This window comes from Pseudoliparis swirei, chromosome 18 (assembly GCF_029220125.1).
Source record: "Pseudoliparis swirei isolate HS2019 ecotype Mariana Trench chromosome 18, NWPU_hadal_v1, whole genome shotgun sequence".
NCBI classification, from domain to species: domain Eukaryota; kingdom Metazoa; phylum Chordata; class Actinopteri; order Perciformes; family Liparidae; genus Pseudoliparis; species Pseudoliparis swirei.
Window position 1 is genome coordinate 3,205,499 of NC_079405.1, and position 18,490 is coordinate 3,223,988.

The 18,490-nt window shown below is 41.4% G+C and overlaps 1 protein-coding gene across 2 annotated transcripts; it reads left to right on the forward strand.

Annotated features, from left to right (window-relative positions):
• Positions 1 to 2,321: 2,321 nt before the first annotated feature.
• dennd6aa (DENN/MADD domain containing 6Aa) lies at positions 2,322 to 18,473 on the forward strand. Of its 2 annotated transcripts, none has more exons than XM_056436534.1 (19): positions 2,322 to 2,756; positions 3,794 to 3,832; positions 3,999 to 4,041; positions 8,797 to 8,909; positions 9,637 to 9,717; positions 9,942 to 10,047; positions 10,628 to 10,707; positions 10,820 to 10,879; positions 10,971 to 11,026; positions 11,827 to 11,949; positions 12,153 to 12,248; positions 12,639 to 12,733; positions 13,184 to 13,249; positions 13,336 to 13,400; positions 13,949 to 14,038; positions 14,345 to 14,508; positions 14,597 to 14,699; positions 15,106 to 15,180; positions 15,397 to 18,473. In XM_056436534.1, exons 1-19 carry the CDS (start codon positions 2,526 to 2,528, stop codon positions 15,526 to 15,528), a joined length of 1,818 nt encoding a protein of 605 aa, XP_056292509.1. In that variant the 5' UTR covers positions 2,322 to 2,525; the 3' UTR covers positions 15,529 to 18,473. The 2 variants fall into 2 exon arrangements, with proteins under 2 accessions (XP_056292509.1, XP_056292510.1); XM_056436535.1 differs by having other exon boundaries at positions 9,679 to 9,717.
• The last annotated feature ends 17 nt before the right edge of the window (positions 18,474 to 18,490 follow it).

An 18,490-nucleotide genomic window follows, 5' to 3' on the forward strand; every position in this document is an offset into this window, starting at 1 on the left:
ATAAACGTTGATGCTCATGAAGTTTAATCCATTCATTTTGAACCTGAGATTAAAAAGAAACAATAATTAATCGTTAATGTTTTGCAGGCTTGATCTCAGCCTTTGTTTAAGCAGATGAAGTTCATAGTGAGTTTCCTTTTGTAAAATACACATCCTGCTTCACACATTTGTTGTAAAAATATGAATTTACATAATTTATTGAGACTTTTATAGCATCTAGAATAAAAATAATGATCATTATAGCTGCAAGCTGCTGAACTGTAGGGCCACTCTTTTAATACTCAGGAAAAGATTACAATATTTCAACCAATTTTGTAGATGATAAAGGACGAGAAGGAGGAAGGAAAAGAAGGAGGAGGAGAAGGAAGAGGAAGGAGGAGAAGGAGAAGGTGAAGAAGAAAGAGGAGGAGAATAAGGAGAAGGAGGAAATGAGAAGAAGAAGAAGAAAAAGAAAAAGAAGGTGAAGAAGGAGAAGGAGAAGAAGCAGGAGGACAAGAAGAAGAAAGAAGGTGGAGAAGAATGAGAAAAACAAGGAGAAGAAAGAAAGAGAAGGTCAAGAAGAAGGAGGACAAGAAGAAGAAGAAGAAAAAAGGAGGAGCAGAACATGAAGAAGAAACAAGAAAAACAAGAATAACAAGAAAAGTATAAACTTGCCTGTCTGTCTGTAAAAGAAGCAGAAATATTACACCAAAAAGTTCTAATACTATACCAATTTAAAAAATGTATTGGCACCTTTCATTCTAAATGCAGAACAAAGTGTTTCACAACAAAGGAAAATGAAATGTCAAACTTCCTTCCACATGCAGGAGGTTTTGGCAGGTCATGGGGAGGGAGGGGGGGGGGCGTGCTTCACTTTGGGATTAGCCTAGTCCAAATATACCGGAGTCGAAGGACGAGCCAAGGAACACTCAGACCGTGAAGATCAACCAGAGGTGTGTCAGACCAGCTGGTCCTGGTCCTGGTCCTAATCCTGGTCTTGGTCTTGATCCTGCCCCCCATGCCCCCCTGCAAAGGACCAGCTGTCACTGCACTCCCAGTTTAACCAATTTGAGATTTAACCGACTCTGACTGAGTTTAGCTTCTTTGCCTCGTTTGACTAATTAAACAGGAGAAATAACTCCATTAAATTAAAAACACATATTTAATCTGATCTCCCTCCTGTTGTTTAATTATCTTCAGTTTGATGTGACATGGTTAGCTCGACGGTAATTAAAAGTTTTAATGATGCAATGAGAGGTTGTAATATTGTCTATTCAGCTCAACTTATTTATTGTTAAATGAATATGAATTTATTTGTTTTTATGAACATGCAATGTATTTAATGTGTATGTCTACTGTACATTCAAGTCTATTTTGTCATTTCAATAAATAAAATTAAATATAATATTTTCTTAAGACCAGCGTATAAAAACCAACAAAACCAGAACATATACATATTATACACACTATTATTATATTTACTATTATTATATTGTAATCCAGTTTAAGTCTTTTAGCTAATATTAGTTACAACTGAGAACCCCCACTCTGTTTCATCCATCTGTTTGTTTAACAACATGAGCATTAGAGGATGTAGATAAAGCTGATTTACTTCCTTGTCCCTGAATGCCACTGAGAGTCGGGCTGTAATTAAAGAGGCAATTCACTCAATTGATAAGCAGCAGAACATAGAAGCCAATATTCAATATATTTAAATACGACAAAAAAAGAGTCAAAGTGGAGCTCTGCTGCCTTTCTGGTCATTGTATATATATGTATACATTTATATCTCGGAATGAGCAATGGGATGTTGTAATTTTTTGCAGATGAAATTTATTTTTCTTTTTAAATGTGAACATATTAAAGTGTGTATGATATACATCTTTTTAAGGTTTATTTCTTTTGAGAAAATAAACCTTTTTTAAATTTTATTTTGAGAACGAATCTGCTCATTATGAGGTTATTCCATATAATTATCTTCACAGTCTTAAGACGTGAAACCTCTGCTACCATTGAAAACATTTTACATTGCAATTTTGTTTCCATATGCTCTATTTTTAAATTGTATTATTTTCATATTATAGTGCTTTTACATAAACATTTCTTCATATTTATTTCCTTTATTTTTTTATATATTTATCCGTATCTGTATTTCTGTCTTATTTTACCTTATTACAAGTTTGACCTTTTTCCTCGCAAGTCTGACTGATAACGTAAAACATTGAACGCCTCACGCCTATGAATTCAGACTACACGGAGTTGACTTGAAGACAACCCCAGCGCCGGGGACGCCTTTACGCGGTGACGTCATCACGTCGTACGCACGTACGCTCCCGCTCCGATATGCTAAGCGCGAGCTACTCCGCTGTAGCTCCGCTCGCCTTTCTGGTTGCTGCCACCTGCGCGCGAACTCGAAATACCAGTTGACATCTTGTTTGAGGGGGGGAGAGAGGAACCGAGAAACCGTTAACACTCTCCGGGACGTCGCGAGCGCACGTGCCGGTGAGGAGGGGAGGAGGAGGAGGAGGGAGGGAGACCGTCGCCAAATGGATATGCAAGGCCCGGAGGAGCTCGGGGAGCAGGTCGAGGAACCGGAGGACCTGGACGACCAGGACACGAGCAGCATCTCCCCGGCCGAGGAGATAACGCTCCCACCCGGGGCCGGGGGGGAGGACGAGCCCGAGGGGGCTCTCCTGCTGCCCTGGGACCGCTTCTCCACCTGGCTGCACTGCATCTGCGTGGTGGGCTTCGACCTGGAGCTGGGGCAGGCGGTGGAGGTGAGGCTCCTCTTCATGTGGAGGAGAGAGGGGGGGATGTAGCTAGAAAACAAACCGAAAAAAACCCGCTGAGTTAGCAGTTATTTAGAGATCCGGCTACTTCCTGGACTTGATACACATACACATCCCAAATGATGCTGTTTTTGGTTCCCTGTTTGGTTGTTAATTTGGTCGAAAGTTGTTGTCACAACTATGGAGGATGTACAACTAACTTATAACTGTAGGATAACGATTTGATTACCTTCAGGTAGGTTTTATTCTTATTATTATCGTAGCTTGGTTGAATGGTGTGTTTTCTTTCCCGGGAGTTAGCCAGCTGCTAGCTCAAATTGATGGTTTGTTTTGGAGTAACTTATTATTACCCCAGGCTTTTAACTCGAGGAGTTGAGCAAGGCATCAGTGGCCCTGCTGCTTTGATTCCAACACAATAAACCCTTGTTTTCACAACTTTCTGTCAGAAACTGAGCCACACAAACACTGCACAACTTGCTATTATTATGATATTTTTTGGAGAGTTTGTCATTTTACATTTACTGGTTTAAAAAAAAAGTAGTTTCTTTTTTAAATGCTCTGGCAGATCATTTAAAAACACTTATTTTAGTTATTTTCTGTCAATCAAATAAAGCATTAATTTATTTTATCATTACCAAAATCTTATAAAAGAGTAAAGAGACTTTAACTTTTAGTAGTTCACAGTGTTCGGTACTCTGCTTTGGATCAGTCGTTACCTCAATGCTGTTAATGTTATGTTATCTAGGTATATATTTAATTATAAACAGTAGAATGCATAAATCCCCCACCAAAAAAAAAGTTTTATATCAAAATGTGCATCCCATTTAAACTAAAAACTAGCCACAAAAAAAAACTGAGAACCAAATAAAAACGTGGTATATTACATTTCATGCCATGTTATTCTATTTAGCAGACGCTTTTATCCAAAGCGACTTACAATACGTGTATTTAACCACGAGTATATTGTAATAAATAAGGTATTTGGCTTGTTTTCTGTGCGGTAACTCTGCTCCTGTGTCTCCCAGGTTATTTATCCTCATCACTCCAAGCTGTCAGAGAAAGAGGTGAGTCCTACGTTCATCTTCAAGATATTAAAAATACCTTTTTTTGTGTGGGTAAAGTCATCAACATGCCGGTAAACAATGTACCCTAAGATCCTAGAAGTTTTGCTAGATAATTTGTAATATTGTTAAAGGACGAAAACAAAGCAAATCTTTTTTTCTCTTTCAGAAAACGAGCATCTGCTACCTTTCCTTCCCCGACTCCAACTCAGGTGAGTTCCTAAAAACAATCCGCTGTTGAGACTTTGGGCTTTATGGCGACGTGTCGGATTGAAGGGCCGGCACGGCGAGCTCGGAGGTGGAGCAGAGGGCGGGGTGATGGGGCACATTCTCAGACCGTCTGGAAAGTGACATCATCAAATAGGTAAAGGAGTCAAAAACTGGAGAGAGAGAAAAGTTCAAACAGAGGGCATTACAACAAATAAAACAGACATAGAAGGAACATTAAAAACATGTCAAACAAAACACACTTGAAGACATTAGATACATAAAGACAAGCAATGCAATAAAATGCGTGAGGTGGAAAATAAAACCAACTGACTGTATAAATAGTCTCAGTATTTGCAGCACGCACATCAATAACTGCTGCAGCGGCATCTAAATGTCTCATTTTCTGGTGGAGGATTCGATTCCTTCTCCACTAATCGGCGTCCCGATCTCCGAGTCTATAAATAGACACGACGTAAACGCACTTCTCTCAACCGACTCGCCACCGGGTCTCGAATTGCCGACGCTGGCGACCTTTGACCCTCGGCGAACGCCTGTCGAATAGATTTTTTTCTTTTTTTTCTTGTCATTTTGTAAAACTGTAGATGAGATGGTCTGTTTTCTGGACGCTCTCGTTTCAGAAGTCGCCTTTTTTAATCTTCGTTTGATTGTAAGTGTTTGGGCGCGGCGGACCATTTAGAAAATTGTCCCTGTCGTGTAACACTAGACTGAGAGATAGTGGTTTAGGGATTAGTTTACACACACTCAGAGGTGTGTGTGTGTGTGTGTGTGTGTGTGTGCCTGCAGGTGTGTGCTTTTGTTGTGAGTCAGCAGGCAGTCGAGCTGACGAATGGCCCGCTCTCATGCTGACAAAAGGACTAGGACAAAACTTATATACAGTGCATCAGGAAAGTATTCACAGCGCTTCATTTTTTCCACATTTTGTTATGTTACAGCCTTATTCCAAAATGGATTAAATTCATTATTTTCCTCAACATTCTACACAGAACAACCCATAATGACAAAATGAAAACTGTTTTTTGCACATTTTTGCACATTTATTAAAAATAAAGAACGAAAACATAACATGTACATAAGTATTCACAGCCTTTGCTCAATACTTTGTTGAAGCACCTTTGGCAGCAATTACAGCCTCAAGTCTTCTTGGGTCTGATTCCACAAGCGTGGCACACCTATTTCTGGGCAGTTTCTCCCATTCTTCTTTGCAGAACCTCTCAAGTTCCATCAGGTTGGATGGGGAGCGTCGGTGCACAGCCATTTTCAGATCTCTCCAGAGATGTTCAATCGGGTTCAAGTCAGGGCTATGGCTGGGCCACTCCAGGACCTTCACAGAGTCGTCCCGAAGCCACTCCTTTGTTATCTTGGCTGTGTGCTTCGGGTCGTTGTCCTGTTGGAAGATGAACCGTCGCCCCAGTCTGAGGTCCAGAGCGCTTTGGAGCATGTTTTCATCGAGGATGTCTCTGTACGTTGCTGCATTCATCTTTCCCTCAATCCCGACTGGTCTCCCAGTTCCTCCCGCTGAAAAACATCCCCACAGCATGATGCTGCCCCCACTATGCTTCACTGTAGGGATGGTGTTGGCCAGGTGATGAGCAGTGCCTGGTTTCCTCCAGACATGACGCTGGCATTCAGGCCAAAGAGTTCAAGTTCAAGTTTCATCAGACCAGAGAATTGTGTTTCTCATGGTCTGAGAGTCCTTCAGGTGCTTTTTTGCAAACTCTAGGCGGGCTGTCATGTGCTTTTTACTGAGGAGTGGCTTCCGTCTGGCCACTCTACCAAACAGGCCTGATTTGTGGAGTGCTGCAGAGATGGTTGTCCTTCTGGAAGGTTCTCCTCTCTTCATAGAGCAACGCTGGAGCTCTGTCAGAGTGACCATCGGGTTCCTGGTCACCTCCCTGACTAAGGCCCTTCTCCCCCGATCGCTCAGTCTGGCTGGGCGGCCAACTCTAGGAAGAGTCCTGGTGGTTCCAAACTTCTTCCATTTCCGGATGATGGAGGCCACTGTGCTCATTGGGACTTTCAATGCTGCAGACATCTTTCTGTACCCTTCGCCAGATCTGTGCCTCGATACAATTCTGTCTCGGAGGTCTATAGATAATTCCTTGAACTTCATGGCTTGGTTTATGCGCTGATATGCACTGTCAACTGTGACACCTTATAGAGACAGGTGTGTTCTCAATCATGTCCAATCAACTGAATTTAGCACAGGTGGACTCCAATCAAACATCTCAAGGATGATCGGTGGAAACAGGATGCACCTGAGCTAAATGTTGAGTGTCATGGCAAAGGCTGTGAATACTTATGTACATGTTACGTTTTCGTTCTTTATTTTTAACAGATTTGCAAAAAACAGTTTTCACTTTGTCATTATGGGTTGTTGTGTGTAGAATGTTGAGGAAAATAATGAATTTAATCCATTTTGGAGTACGGCTGTAACATAACAAAATGTGGAAAAAGTGAAGTGCTGTGAATACTTTCCGGATGCACTGTACACTACCGTTCAAAGGTTTGGAGTCTCTTAGAAATGTCCTTATTTTTCTAAACACTGTTTATTTCAAGAAAGATAACATTAATGAATCATAAATACTCTCTCTACATAGTTAATGTGTAAGTGACTATTCTCTGGTGTTTAATGAAGTCTCTACAGAGGTGTGTAGAGGCCCATCTCCAGTGTTATAATGGTACATTGTGTTATTGCCTTAGAAGACTAGCGGAGGGGAAAGAAAACCCTTTTTATGTGAGCGCAGCTGAAAACAGTTATGCTGCTGAGAGAAGCTATACAACTGGCCTTCCTTAGAGCCACAAGAAGAACTACATTAATATTTACAATAGTAATCATTATTTCTAACCTTGTCAATATATTTACTATATTTTATACTCATTTTGCAATTCACTTAATAAATAAAAGTGTGAGTTTTCATGGGAAACACCGAATTATCTGGGTGACTCCAAACTTTTGAACGCTAGTGTACATATAGTTTCTTTTTGTCAAAAGGGATCAGGGATTTTTCTGCGTATTCAGAAGGAAGTTGTGACTAGTTGTTTATGTCAACCGCCTGAATACATTCAGCCTCTAATGCAGACGCAGTGACTTCAAACACTTTTTATTTACAGCTCAAAATCAATTCAACTAAATGTATTTGTACCTTTTTTAAAGTTGTTTTTTTCATGCAAAACCTTTTTTTCTTTCCATCTTCTCAGTTGTGAAGATTTGCTGCTTTTCTTTGTCTCATATGACAGAATATTTAACATCTTTGTCTTTTATTTTATTTAATACTATTTCTTTAATTATATCACAACAATCGGTTTATTTGAATTAATCAAGAAAAAAGGACACAGACTACCATAAAACAGTTTAAAATACATAATTTAAATATTTAAGAAAGAGTGTTATTGTTTCTCGTTTCTCGACCAATCAAACGTCTCGTGCTTCATGAAGATAAAGACGCGGTTTCAGGTGCAGTGACTCAAAGTGACTAGAAACACACACACACACATGTAACGGAGAGATGCTGGAGGCTCGTTTCTTGCTGGGTGGCCTCGAACGCAACCCGACTGCATGATGTCATGGAGTCTTTGGCTAAACTCTAGGAAGTGTGTGTGTGTCTCTGTGTGTGTGTGTGTGTGTCCTGTGAAGTGGAATGCTTTAATGTGTGTGTGTGTTTCTTGTATTTGGCATATTTGACACTCATTTTCCGACTCACTCTTCTGGTGTGCAGCTGGAGGTCGTGCAGAGGTTAAATGCCGGTTGGCGACTCATTGGGAATTTCCTATTTCACGTCTTCTCGCTTCCCGTTTGACCAAAAAGTCGAAGCAAAGCAGTTTTCTATAACTTTTTTTTCTTCTTAAAGACTTTCCCTCAGTTTGCTTTTCTGCACTCTCTGCCCCCAAGGGAATTACCCACAATTCATAGCAATGTGACGTCAAACGGCGAGTATGCACACGGGTGTTCAGCCTGGAATATTAAATTGACTCGGATTAAGAGAGATTAAGGATTAAGAGCTGGGATAAAAAAAATACATATTATTATATTATATGGATTTATTCATCAAATGTTTAATTTTTGTTCTTGAAGCTTTTTCAACAAAAAGAGTAAATAGATTGTTTGAAAATTACAATTAATGATGGTCATGTTTTATCTTGAATATCTGTTTCGGTTCTCTCTGGCGCCCCCATGTGGCCACAGCTGGTAACAGACGTCATGCATTCATAGAGGTGACGTCATGCATTCATAGAGATGACGTCATGCATTCATAGAGGTGACGTCATGCATTCATAGAGGTGACGTCATGCATTTAGAGATGACGTCATGCATTCATAGAGGTGACGTCATGCATTCATAGAGATGACGTCATGCATTCATAGAGGTAACGTCATGCATTTATAGAGATGACGTCATGCATTCATAGAGGTGACGTCATGCATTCATAGAGATGACGTCATGCATTCATAGAGGTGACGTCATGCATTCATAGAGGTGACGTCATGCATTCATAGAGGTGACATGCATTCATAGAGATGACGTCATGCATTTATAGAGGTGACGTCATTCATTCATAGAGATGACGTCATGCATTCATTGAGGTGACGTCATGCATTCATAGAGATGACGTCATGTATTCATAGAGGTGACGTCATGCATTCAAAGAGGTGACGTCATGCATTCATAGAGGTGACGTCATGCATTCATAGAGACGTTTGAACACATGCGTGATGTGGAGATGCTGCTGTTCCCCCAGGTTGCCTTGGCGACACCCAGTTCTGCTTCCGCTTTCGTCAGGGTTCCAACAGGAAGTCGTCACTCAGCTGCTTCCTGGAAACCACCGACCGGGACGCACCGCCCTGTCTGAAGGTACACACACTCATACGCACACATACGCGTGCACATACACACATCCGCACGGTTACACACACACATACGCGCACATGCACGCACATACGCACGGACTCATAAGCACAACTACACTCTTACGCACGCACACCCACACATACGCATGCACATACACACATCCGCACGGTAACACACACTCATACGCACGCATACACACATACGCACGCACACGACACATATGCACACATATGCACGCACTCACTCATGCACACACACACATGCACACGTGAACACGCACACGCATACACACGCTCATACAAACACATATAGGTACACGCAGACACACATACGCATACGCACACACACAAATACGCACACACACACATACGCAGTTTACGCACACACATAAACACTCACACCCACACATATGCACACATACGCATGCACATACGCACGCTCACACATACTCACTCATGCACACACACACATATGCACACGTGAACATATACGCACACGCATACACGCTCATACAAACACATATAGGTACACGCAGACACGCATACGCACACACACACATACGCACACGCAAACACACACGCTGTCTGGTTTGGTGATGTGTGTGTGTGTGTGTGTGTGTGTGTGTGTGTGTGTGTGTGTGTGTGTGTGTGTGTGTGTGTGTGTGTGTGTGTGTGTGTGTGTGTGTGTGTGTGTGTGTGTGTGTGTGTGTGTGTGTGTGTGTGTGTTTCAGAGGGAGCAGGGTCATTACTATGGTTACGTGTACTTCCGTCAGGTGCGAGACAAATCCCTGAAGAGAGGATACTTCCAGAAGGTCAGTCAAGGTCATTTAGTTTGAATCCTGATGTATTGAATGAATGTACATGTTATTGATCAGTTGGTACCTGTTTGAATCCTGATGTATTGAATGAATGTACATGTTATTGATCAGTTGGTACCTGTTTGAATCCTGATGTATTGAATGAATGTACATGTTATTGATCAGTTGGTACCTGTTTGAATCCTGATGTATTGACGTGTGTACTTGATGTCCCGTAGTCTCTGGTCCTCATCAGTAAGCGGCCCTACGTGACCTTCTTCCACTCGCTGCTGAAGATCATGGCTCCTGAATACTTTGAGAAGCAGGAGCCCTGTCTGGAGGCGGGTCAGTCTGTCTCTCTCTACCTGTCTGTCTCTCTCTACCTGTCTGTCTCTCTCTACCTGTCTGTCTCACTCTACCTGTCTGTCTCACTCTACCCGTCTGTCTGTCTCTCTCTACCTGTCTGTCTCACTCTACCTGTCTGTCTCTCTCTACCTGTCTGTCTCACTCTACCTGTCTGTCTCACTCTACCTGTCTGTCTCACTCTACCTGTCTGTCTCTCTCTACCTGTCTGTCTCACTCTACCTGTCTGTCTCTCTCTACCTGTCTGTCTCTCTCTACCTGTCTGTCTCACTCTACCTGTCTGTCTCTCTCTACCTGTCTGTCTCACTCTACCTGTCTGTCTCACTCTACCCGTCTGTCTCACTCTACTTGTCTGTCTCTTTCTATCACTCTACCGACCTGTCTGTCGCTCTAACTGCCTCTCTAGTTGTGTCTGTCTGCCTGCCTACTGTACCTACCCTTCTACCTACCTACCCTCCTCTATTCCCTCCCTCCTTCCCTCCCTCCCTCAAGTGAAACTCTGTGTTTGTAGTTTTCATCCATCTGATTCTCATCGCTGCTGTTTTGTGTGTTTGATTGACAGCTTGTAACGACATAGACCGCTGGCCGACGCCCCATCCTGGCCGAATCCTCACGCTTCCCATTATGGGCGTGGTCATCAAGGTACACACACACACACACACACACACACACACACACACACAGACATTTGATGTACAAAATACTCCCAGTAAATAATCTGTGTTGAATTGACATTGAGTGTTCTCTGTTGCAGATTCGCATCCCGACCTGCTACGACAAACCAGGAACCTCACAGCTGGTCCAGTCGGCTCAGGTGAAATATAAGAAGATAAATATGGATTAAATTTAAATGCGAGTGAATAAAAATAATAAATTAAAATGGATTGTGTGCTTCTGCGTTCCAGAGTGACAGTCAGGTGTCCATCGTGCTCCCAACCATCCACGAAGTCGACCTCTTCAGGTGAGATCTGCAGCGGCTCGTTGCGCTTTCTGTCGCCCCCTGCCGGTTGAAGGTGGTACTGCACGTCTCTCTGCTGCTGGCCTGAAAACGTTGCACTATCCATCTGGCAGCACGTCCAATACAGTTTGCCCAAAAATACCCAGCATGCTCCTCTGACTGATCTGAGGGTCAAAGTTCAAGTAAATATTTCCCCACATTTATTTCGGGGATTTACTTTTTCCTTTTTTTAAAATAGATTCTTTTGTTCATGGGACAAAATACAGACAAATCTTTCCTTGAATGTCCCCTTTTCAATATTCAGTTTGTTTCTAAAACTATATTATTATAATATATATATATATATATATAATTTGTATATTTATATATATATATTATTTTTCGATATTTTTATTTTTCGATATATATCACGAATGGTCACAGGAATTATGAAAGGTCCATTTTTGTTTTATTCACCTTGTGTTGTTAATTAATATTTTGTATTCGGGTCAAGATAAGAACAACAGTAACAGCTGACCGCTCACGTTGAATTTTTTATTTATTTTATTTTGTCCCTCATCCCTCAGAAAAAGAATAAAAACGAGACGTAACGATGAGAATTTGGAAACATCAAAAATGTGCTTTTAGGATTATTTGTCAAGTAAAGAAACATGAAACTCTCCCCAGTGAGACTCCAAGAATGCTCCGCAATGTGAGTGTCTGTGAACAGCATCACAGCTCATGTTTTAGGTTATTAACTCGCTCTGTCTCTCTCTCTCTCTCTCTCTCTCTCTCTCTCCCCCCCCCCCTCTCCCCCCCTCCAGGTGTTTCTACCCGGTCTTCTTCCACATCCAGATGCTGTGGGAGTTGGTGTTGCTCGGCGAGGCGCTCGTCGTGATGGCGCCGTCGCCGGCAGAGTCGTCGGATACCGTGCTGGCATTGGTCAGGTGAGTGGGGGGGGGGGGGAGGAGGAGGAGGGTGTCTTTAAGTCATGAATTCATGAATTGTTTTTTCTTTGTTGTGTTTACTTAAGCTGCAGCTCTGTGCTCACAGCTCTAAACAATAATCTCTCTCTCTCTCCCCCCCCCCCCCATCTCTCCCTCTCTCTCTCTCCCCCCCTCTCTCCATCTCGCTCTCTCTCTCCCTGCAGCTGTATCTCTCCTCTGCGGTTCTGCAGTGACTTCCGGCCGTACTTCACCATCCACGACAGCGAGTTCAAGGAGTACACCACCAGGACGCAGGCTCCGTGAGTAACAACAACAACAACAACAACCACCTCGTCGGCCTTGAGCAAGGCATCGACTACGCTTATTACTTAATCAGAGAAAGAAAATATTCCTCAAACTATTGAAAAAGTATATTCCAGTTTACAATCTTCCTGTTTGTCAGAGTTGATAATTGTGACGTCATCTGTTATCCCTCCTCCTCCTCTCCCTCCTTCTCCTCTACCTCATCCCCCTCCTCCTCTCCCTCCTCCTCCTTACCCTCTCCCTCTCCTCCTCCTTTCCCTTCTCCTCCTCCTTCTCTCTCCTCCCCCTCCTCTTCCTAATCCCTCTCTCCCTCTTCCTCCTTTCCCTCCTCCTCCTCCCCTCTCCTCCTCTCCCTCCTCCTCCTCCTCTCCCTCCTCCTCCTCCAGGCCGTCAGTCATCCTGGGAGTGACCAATCCCTTCTTTGCTAAAACTCTTCAGCACTGGCCTCACATCATCCGCATCGGAGACATGAAGCAAGCAGGTGGGCTCATTTTTAAATGTTTCTTTTTAAGTTAAATAAACTCTTTGATCGGCTTTAAAAATGAATCGTCACTAAGTTTTTTTTTGTGGTTCTCACAAGACATTATTAAAATATAACGCACACGTTAATAAAGCAACCCGTAATATTATTCCAGAAACAGTGAAAACGCTGGCGGAAACATTTTCACTGCACAATAAAGTTCATTTTCATCTCCTGCTTTTCGTGGATGAATCCTCACTTTCACCTCAAAGTTACCGTGAAGAACTCTTTTTAAAGTCTCAATGGGACTCTGGAGCTCGTGAACTCGTTCATTTAAATCCAGAATCAGAAGGGACTCTGGTTAAGTTAAATCCAGAATCAACACAGAATAGAAGTTCTTGAATCTATATCTCTGATCTCAATAATATAAAAGCTGTAATCGGGATGCTGATGGTTCCTCTGTCCTCCCAGGAGAGATGGCCAAGCAGATGAAGGTGAAGAAACTGAAAAACCTCAAAACTCTGGACTCTAAACCCGGCGAGTGCTTCACGGACTTCACGCTCACGTCTCGGCTCAGTCACTCGTTTCGTGTTTTAATGTCGAGCGTGTGTTTTAAAATGCAGGCGTGTACACCGCGTACAAGCCGCACCTCAACAAAGACGAAGACATCATCAAACAGCTGCAGAAGGTACGAGCCGATCGATGTGTTGCACGGCGTGATTGATTGATTGATTGGAGACACCTTTTTAAAAATATGTATGTTTTATTTACCTTTATAACAAAGACTGTATATAAGAAATTCCCATGAGTCACGTGACGTCGCTCATTGGTTTGGGTACAGCCTTTCGACTTCTGCTTCTTCTTTTTTCCCGACGACATCTTTATTATATTTTTTTTAGCAACGACAAGTGACTGAATATGATGTTTTTATGCAAATGTGAACATTTTAAGGGACTAAAAATGTTACTATTACCTTTTGAAGGAACTGAAAACGCACTGAGAGACGCTTAAAGTTGCAATACGGACACATGGCAGTGACCTGTCAATCACAAGCTAGCCCCGCCCCTGCTTTAGGGGCAGATAAGGAGAAGTGTTGTCGTAGTTTTATGAGATGCCTCCAGACGTCTCCTGAGATGACAATGAGCTCGAAGCATCTCGATCCTCAAGCGAGAGAGCGGTTTAATGTTTATTTATATTTTAATGACGATAATGGTTTTTTGGTGTGTTTTTTTCCAGGGTGTCCAACAGAAGAGACCCTCGGCGGCCCAAAATGCAATTCTTCGACGGTACCTTTTAGAGCTGACGCAGAGCTTCATGATTCCTCTGGTAACGACTTTTATTTTGTCTCATCGCTTATCGAGATGCTTTTTTATATCTTGGGACACGGTGCTGCCGAGAGCGTGTCTGGTTAAAAATAATTTATTAAATTTTTTTTTTTAAAGATACAATATTTATATTTTCTATATAATTAATACATTTATTTATATATGCATTTATATCTATTTTTCTTATTTATATATGTATTTATATATTTTTTATTTATTTATATTGTATTTATATATATTTATTTATATTAAGTTCCTGGCATTGTATGTGGAAACCCACATGAAAATAAAGGTGTGTGTGTCACAGGAGCGGTACGTGGCCAGTCTGATGCCGCTCCAGAAGTCCATCAGTCCCTGGAAGAGTCCTCCTCAGCTGCGGCCGTTCCTCCAGCAGGACTTCATGAGGACGCTGGAGAAGGCCGGACCTCAGCTCACCTCCAGGCTGAAGGGAGACTGGCTTGGCCTCTACAGGTGAACGCACACAGATAAACACACAGCTAAAAGAGACTGGTGTCTTCTCCTCACGTGGACTCATCGTGTGTGTGTGTGTCCTCTGAAGGCATTTCCTCAAGTCTTCCAACTTTGACGGGTGGTTCCGCAACAGGAGGAGAGAGATGACCCAGAAGCTGGAGGCTCTGCACCTGGAGGTGCTGTGTGAGGAGGTGAGAACCCACGTAGCTTAGCTCTACGCCGACGTAGGACAGAAGCACACATCAAAGAGAAACGATCAAGTGAACCAAACTGACAAAAGAAGCCGTGCAGAGGACAACGCAAAGCTGGAGCAGCCTGAAGGAGGCGGAGACTGAATGAATGAGTGAATGAATGAATGAATGAATGAAGGGCGTCTTATTGGACGGATCTGGTTCTTTGTTTGTGTGTGTGTGTCTGAATGTCTCTTTATGTGTCTCTGTCTATTTGTGTATTCATGTCTCTGTGTCTTTATGTAAATATCTCTTTGTGTCTTTGTCTCTGTGTCTTTATGTCTATGTCTCTGTGTCTCTGTGTCTTTATTTCAATTCAGTTTATTTGTGTCTTTATATCTCTGTCTTTATGTCTCTGTGTCTGTAGGATCTGCAGCAGAGAGTCCAGCAGCACTCTGAGGTGGAGACGGTTGATCTGGTTCTGAAGCTGAAAGACAAACTGGTACCAACATTGTGATTCACTGTGTAACGAGAGGCAGCACTGTCCCGCCAATAATGTCCACTTCAAGGGTGTCAGGCTAACCTTCAACAGGAGGACATTATTGACGATACAGTGCTGCCTCCAGTCAATATACATATGTACGCACACACACACAGACACACACACACACATGTATATGAGCTCAGTTTTAAATGCTGCTGGTGGTTTGCGCTGCAGACTCAGGCGGAGAGGGAGCAGCTGCCGGTGCGTCCGGGGACCGTGGTCAAACTGAGGGCCCACATTGAGGCCGTCATCCTGGCCTTACCGGAGGACCTGCAGGGCATCCTGCACAAGCCCTCCACCCCCTGACCTTTGACCCCACCCCCACCACACAGTCTGCAACCCTCGCCCCAGTCTGAGCTTGTTTTAAAGTTCGGGGGGTAGTGGCTCTCCTCCCAGTTTGAGGATCTCTTCCGGTCTCGCATGGAGAAGAAAAAGCACACGGAGCATTTCTTTTGTTTCCCTAAATATTCATCCAACTTCAGGAGGGTTCTTTCTTTTCGGCGCAGAGACGTTGAGAGAGGAAAGGAGCGCTTGATTCGTCTCACAGCGCTGCTCTTTACGACACGCGGCTCCGGTACAAGAGAGCTTCATCTGAGCCCGAGTGTGGCCGAAGGGACTCGTCGTCACCTTGCAGGTAAGAGCAGGAGGATGGACCCAGCTGACCTTTGACCCCTCGGCATTTTAAAATTGTTACATGATTGCTTCAGTTTGAAGAAACACAAAAAGTATGTTTACACACACACACACACCTGTTATGCAAACATCTAAGCCGAGCAGTGCTTTATGATCAAATGTAACCACTATATAGCTCATTAAAACACACACACATGCATACATACACACACATATACGCACAGCACCAGCGACCCTGTTTTAAGTGTCAACGCGGTAAACGACTCTCGGCCCTCGCGCTCATTAGCCAATCACATCCCTGCATCCGTGTCACGTGATCTTTGCGCTGCCCCGGTGGCTCGAGGGAAATCTTTTCTTTAAAAAAAAAATGCTTCCCGAAATCCTGACGTTTCGCCGATTTCACCCGATTGTGAGTTTCTCCGAGAGTCTGAGACACGTTGAACCAGGTTTTAGACGACGGTGGTTCTATCGAACACGCGACAGCCAGCTTTAGGTTGAACTGAGATCCTCTGATGCCTCCAGGAAGGAGAGTTCCTCAGTCGGGTCGGTCGTCCTGCTCAGACCAAAGAGAACATGGCTGGCGTCTGTTTTTAAGTGTTTCCTGAACCACACGGGCGCATCGCTTCAACTCAAAAACACACGATAATAATAAGTGTAATAACAACAGATTTAGCTCTAATAAAAGAGACAACTGGCATCCATCAAAGCATGTTTTCAACTTTTTACTGCAGATTTATTTTATTGTTTTTTTGGTCATTTCAGTGTCTTTGGCGATTTTGAGCTACATTGTCATAATCAAGTCCTTTAAAATATATATTTATATATATTTAAATATGTATATATTTATATATATATATGTGTGTATATATATATTTATATTCATATATATTTATGTGTGTATAATTAAGAGAAGAATAATGTGACTGATCATTTATTTAAACTGTTCTCGGCCACTCAAATGTTCAATGTTTAAGTTAAAAGGCCAAAACATGCAACGGGATTTACTTCCTTGAAATTCAATTAATTGAAACTAAAAGCTTCGGACTTTATAATTTTTCTGACTTTCATTAACAAATTCTTGGAACCCACCAAAAAAAACAATAAAAAAAAAAATCTTAAACTCATCTTTTAATTAAAGCAATAACAAGATCATTTAATTTATTTCAGTTATTTGTATTCTGAGGGATTTAAATGACAATAACGATTTCTGAAAGTGTATTTCGTGTAGTTTGCATTTCAAAAATATCACTTGTTAAATTTTTTTTAATTTAAACTCTTTTCAGACGTGTTTTTTGTGTGTTTTTTTCCTCACAGCCATCATGTAACATGTTGTATAAATACTTTGTAAAGGTAAAATAACTCAAACCTGTGACATCCAGTTGTTGGGCAACCACCTAAGTTTTATATTTGTAAAGAATAACAAACTTATTTTAACAATTTTTTATTTTTTTATGTAGGGCTGTTCTCATTTTTCTTCTCTGTGGAGAATTAAGAGTTTTTGTACATAACGGCGGCCCGGATATGATGATGTACTATGATATTACAAAATACAGAGATATGAATAACAACTGCTCCATATTATGATTATTTATAATTATTATAATTACTATGTTGTTGAGACGCGTTGACATTTTGAATTTGTAGATTTTTCTGAAAATGTTACGTTTTAACGTTCATAAAATGAGATTATAATGTAATTTAAGAGGCATTGATATTGGACAATTGATCAAAACTAGAGATTATGATTTAGGGAACAGTGAAAATTAAAGATTTGAAAATATGTAAAGGTAGAGTAAAAATACAATATTTAAATTTGCACTTGGGTAAATGTATTTAGTTACTTTCCAAGATGAAATAATAAAACACTACAAATTCAAAACGTCAACGTCCGATAACTCAAGCCTCTGTCTTTGTTATATATATATATATATACAGGACTGTCTCAGAAAATTAGAATATTGTGATGAAGTTCTTTATTTTCTGTAATGCAATTAAAAAAACAAAAATGTCATGCATTCTGGATTCATTACAAATCAACTGAAATATTGCAAGCCTTTTATTCTGATTTATTGCTGATTATGGCTTACAGCTTAAGAAAACTCAAATATCCTATCTCTAAATATTAGAATATCATGAAAAAGTATACTAGTAGGGTATTAAACAAATCACTTGAATTGTCTAATTAACTCGAAACACCTGCAAGGGTTTCCTGAGCCTTGACAAACACTCAGCTGTTATAAATCTTTTTTTTACTTGGTCTGAGGAAATATTAAAATTTTATGAGATAGGATTTTAGAGTTTTCTTAAGCTGTAAGCCATAATCAGCAATATTAAAAGAATAAAAGGCTTGCAATATTTCAGTTGATTTGTAATGAATCCAGAATGCATGACATTTTTGTTTTTTTAATTGCATTACAGAAAATAAAGAACTTTATCACAATATTCTAATTTTCTGAGACAGTCCTGTATATATATATATATAAAACCACTACTCTAAACCACTCCCGACGGCCTGAAGGACGACCGGTGTAATAAAAAGTTAGTTTTTCCCATGATGGCCGACATTGTTTTTTTTTTTTTTTTTTGTAAGCCAATTAAAAGATAATTATGATAATTATCAGAGTTGTAAATTGAC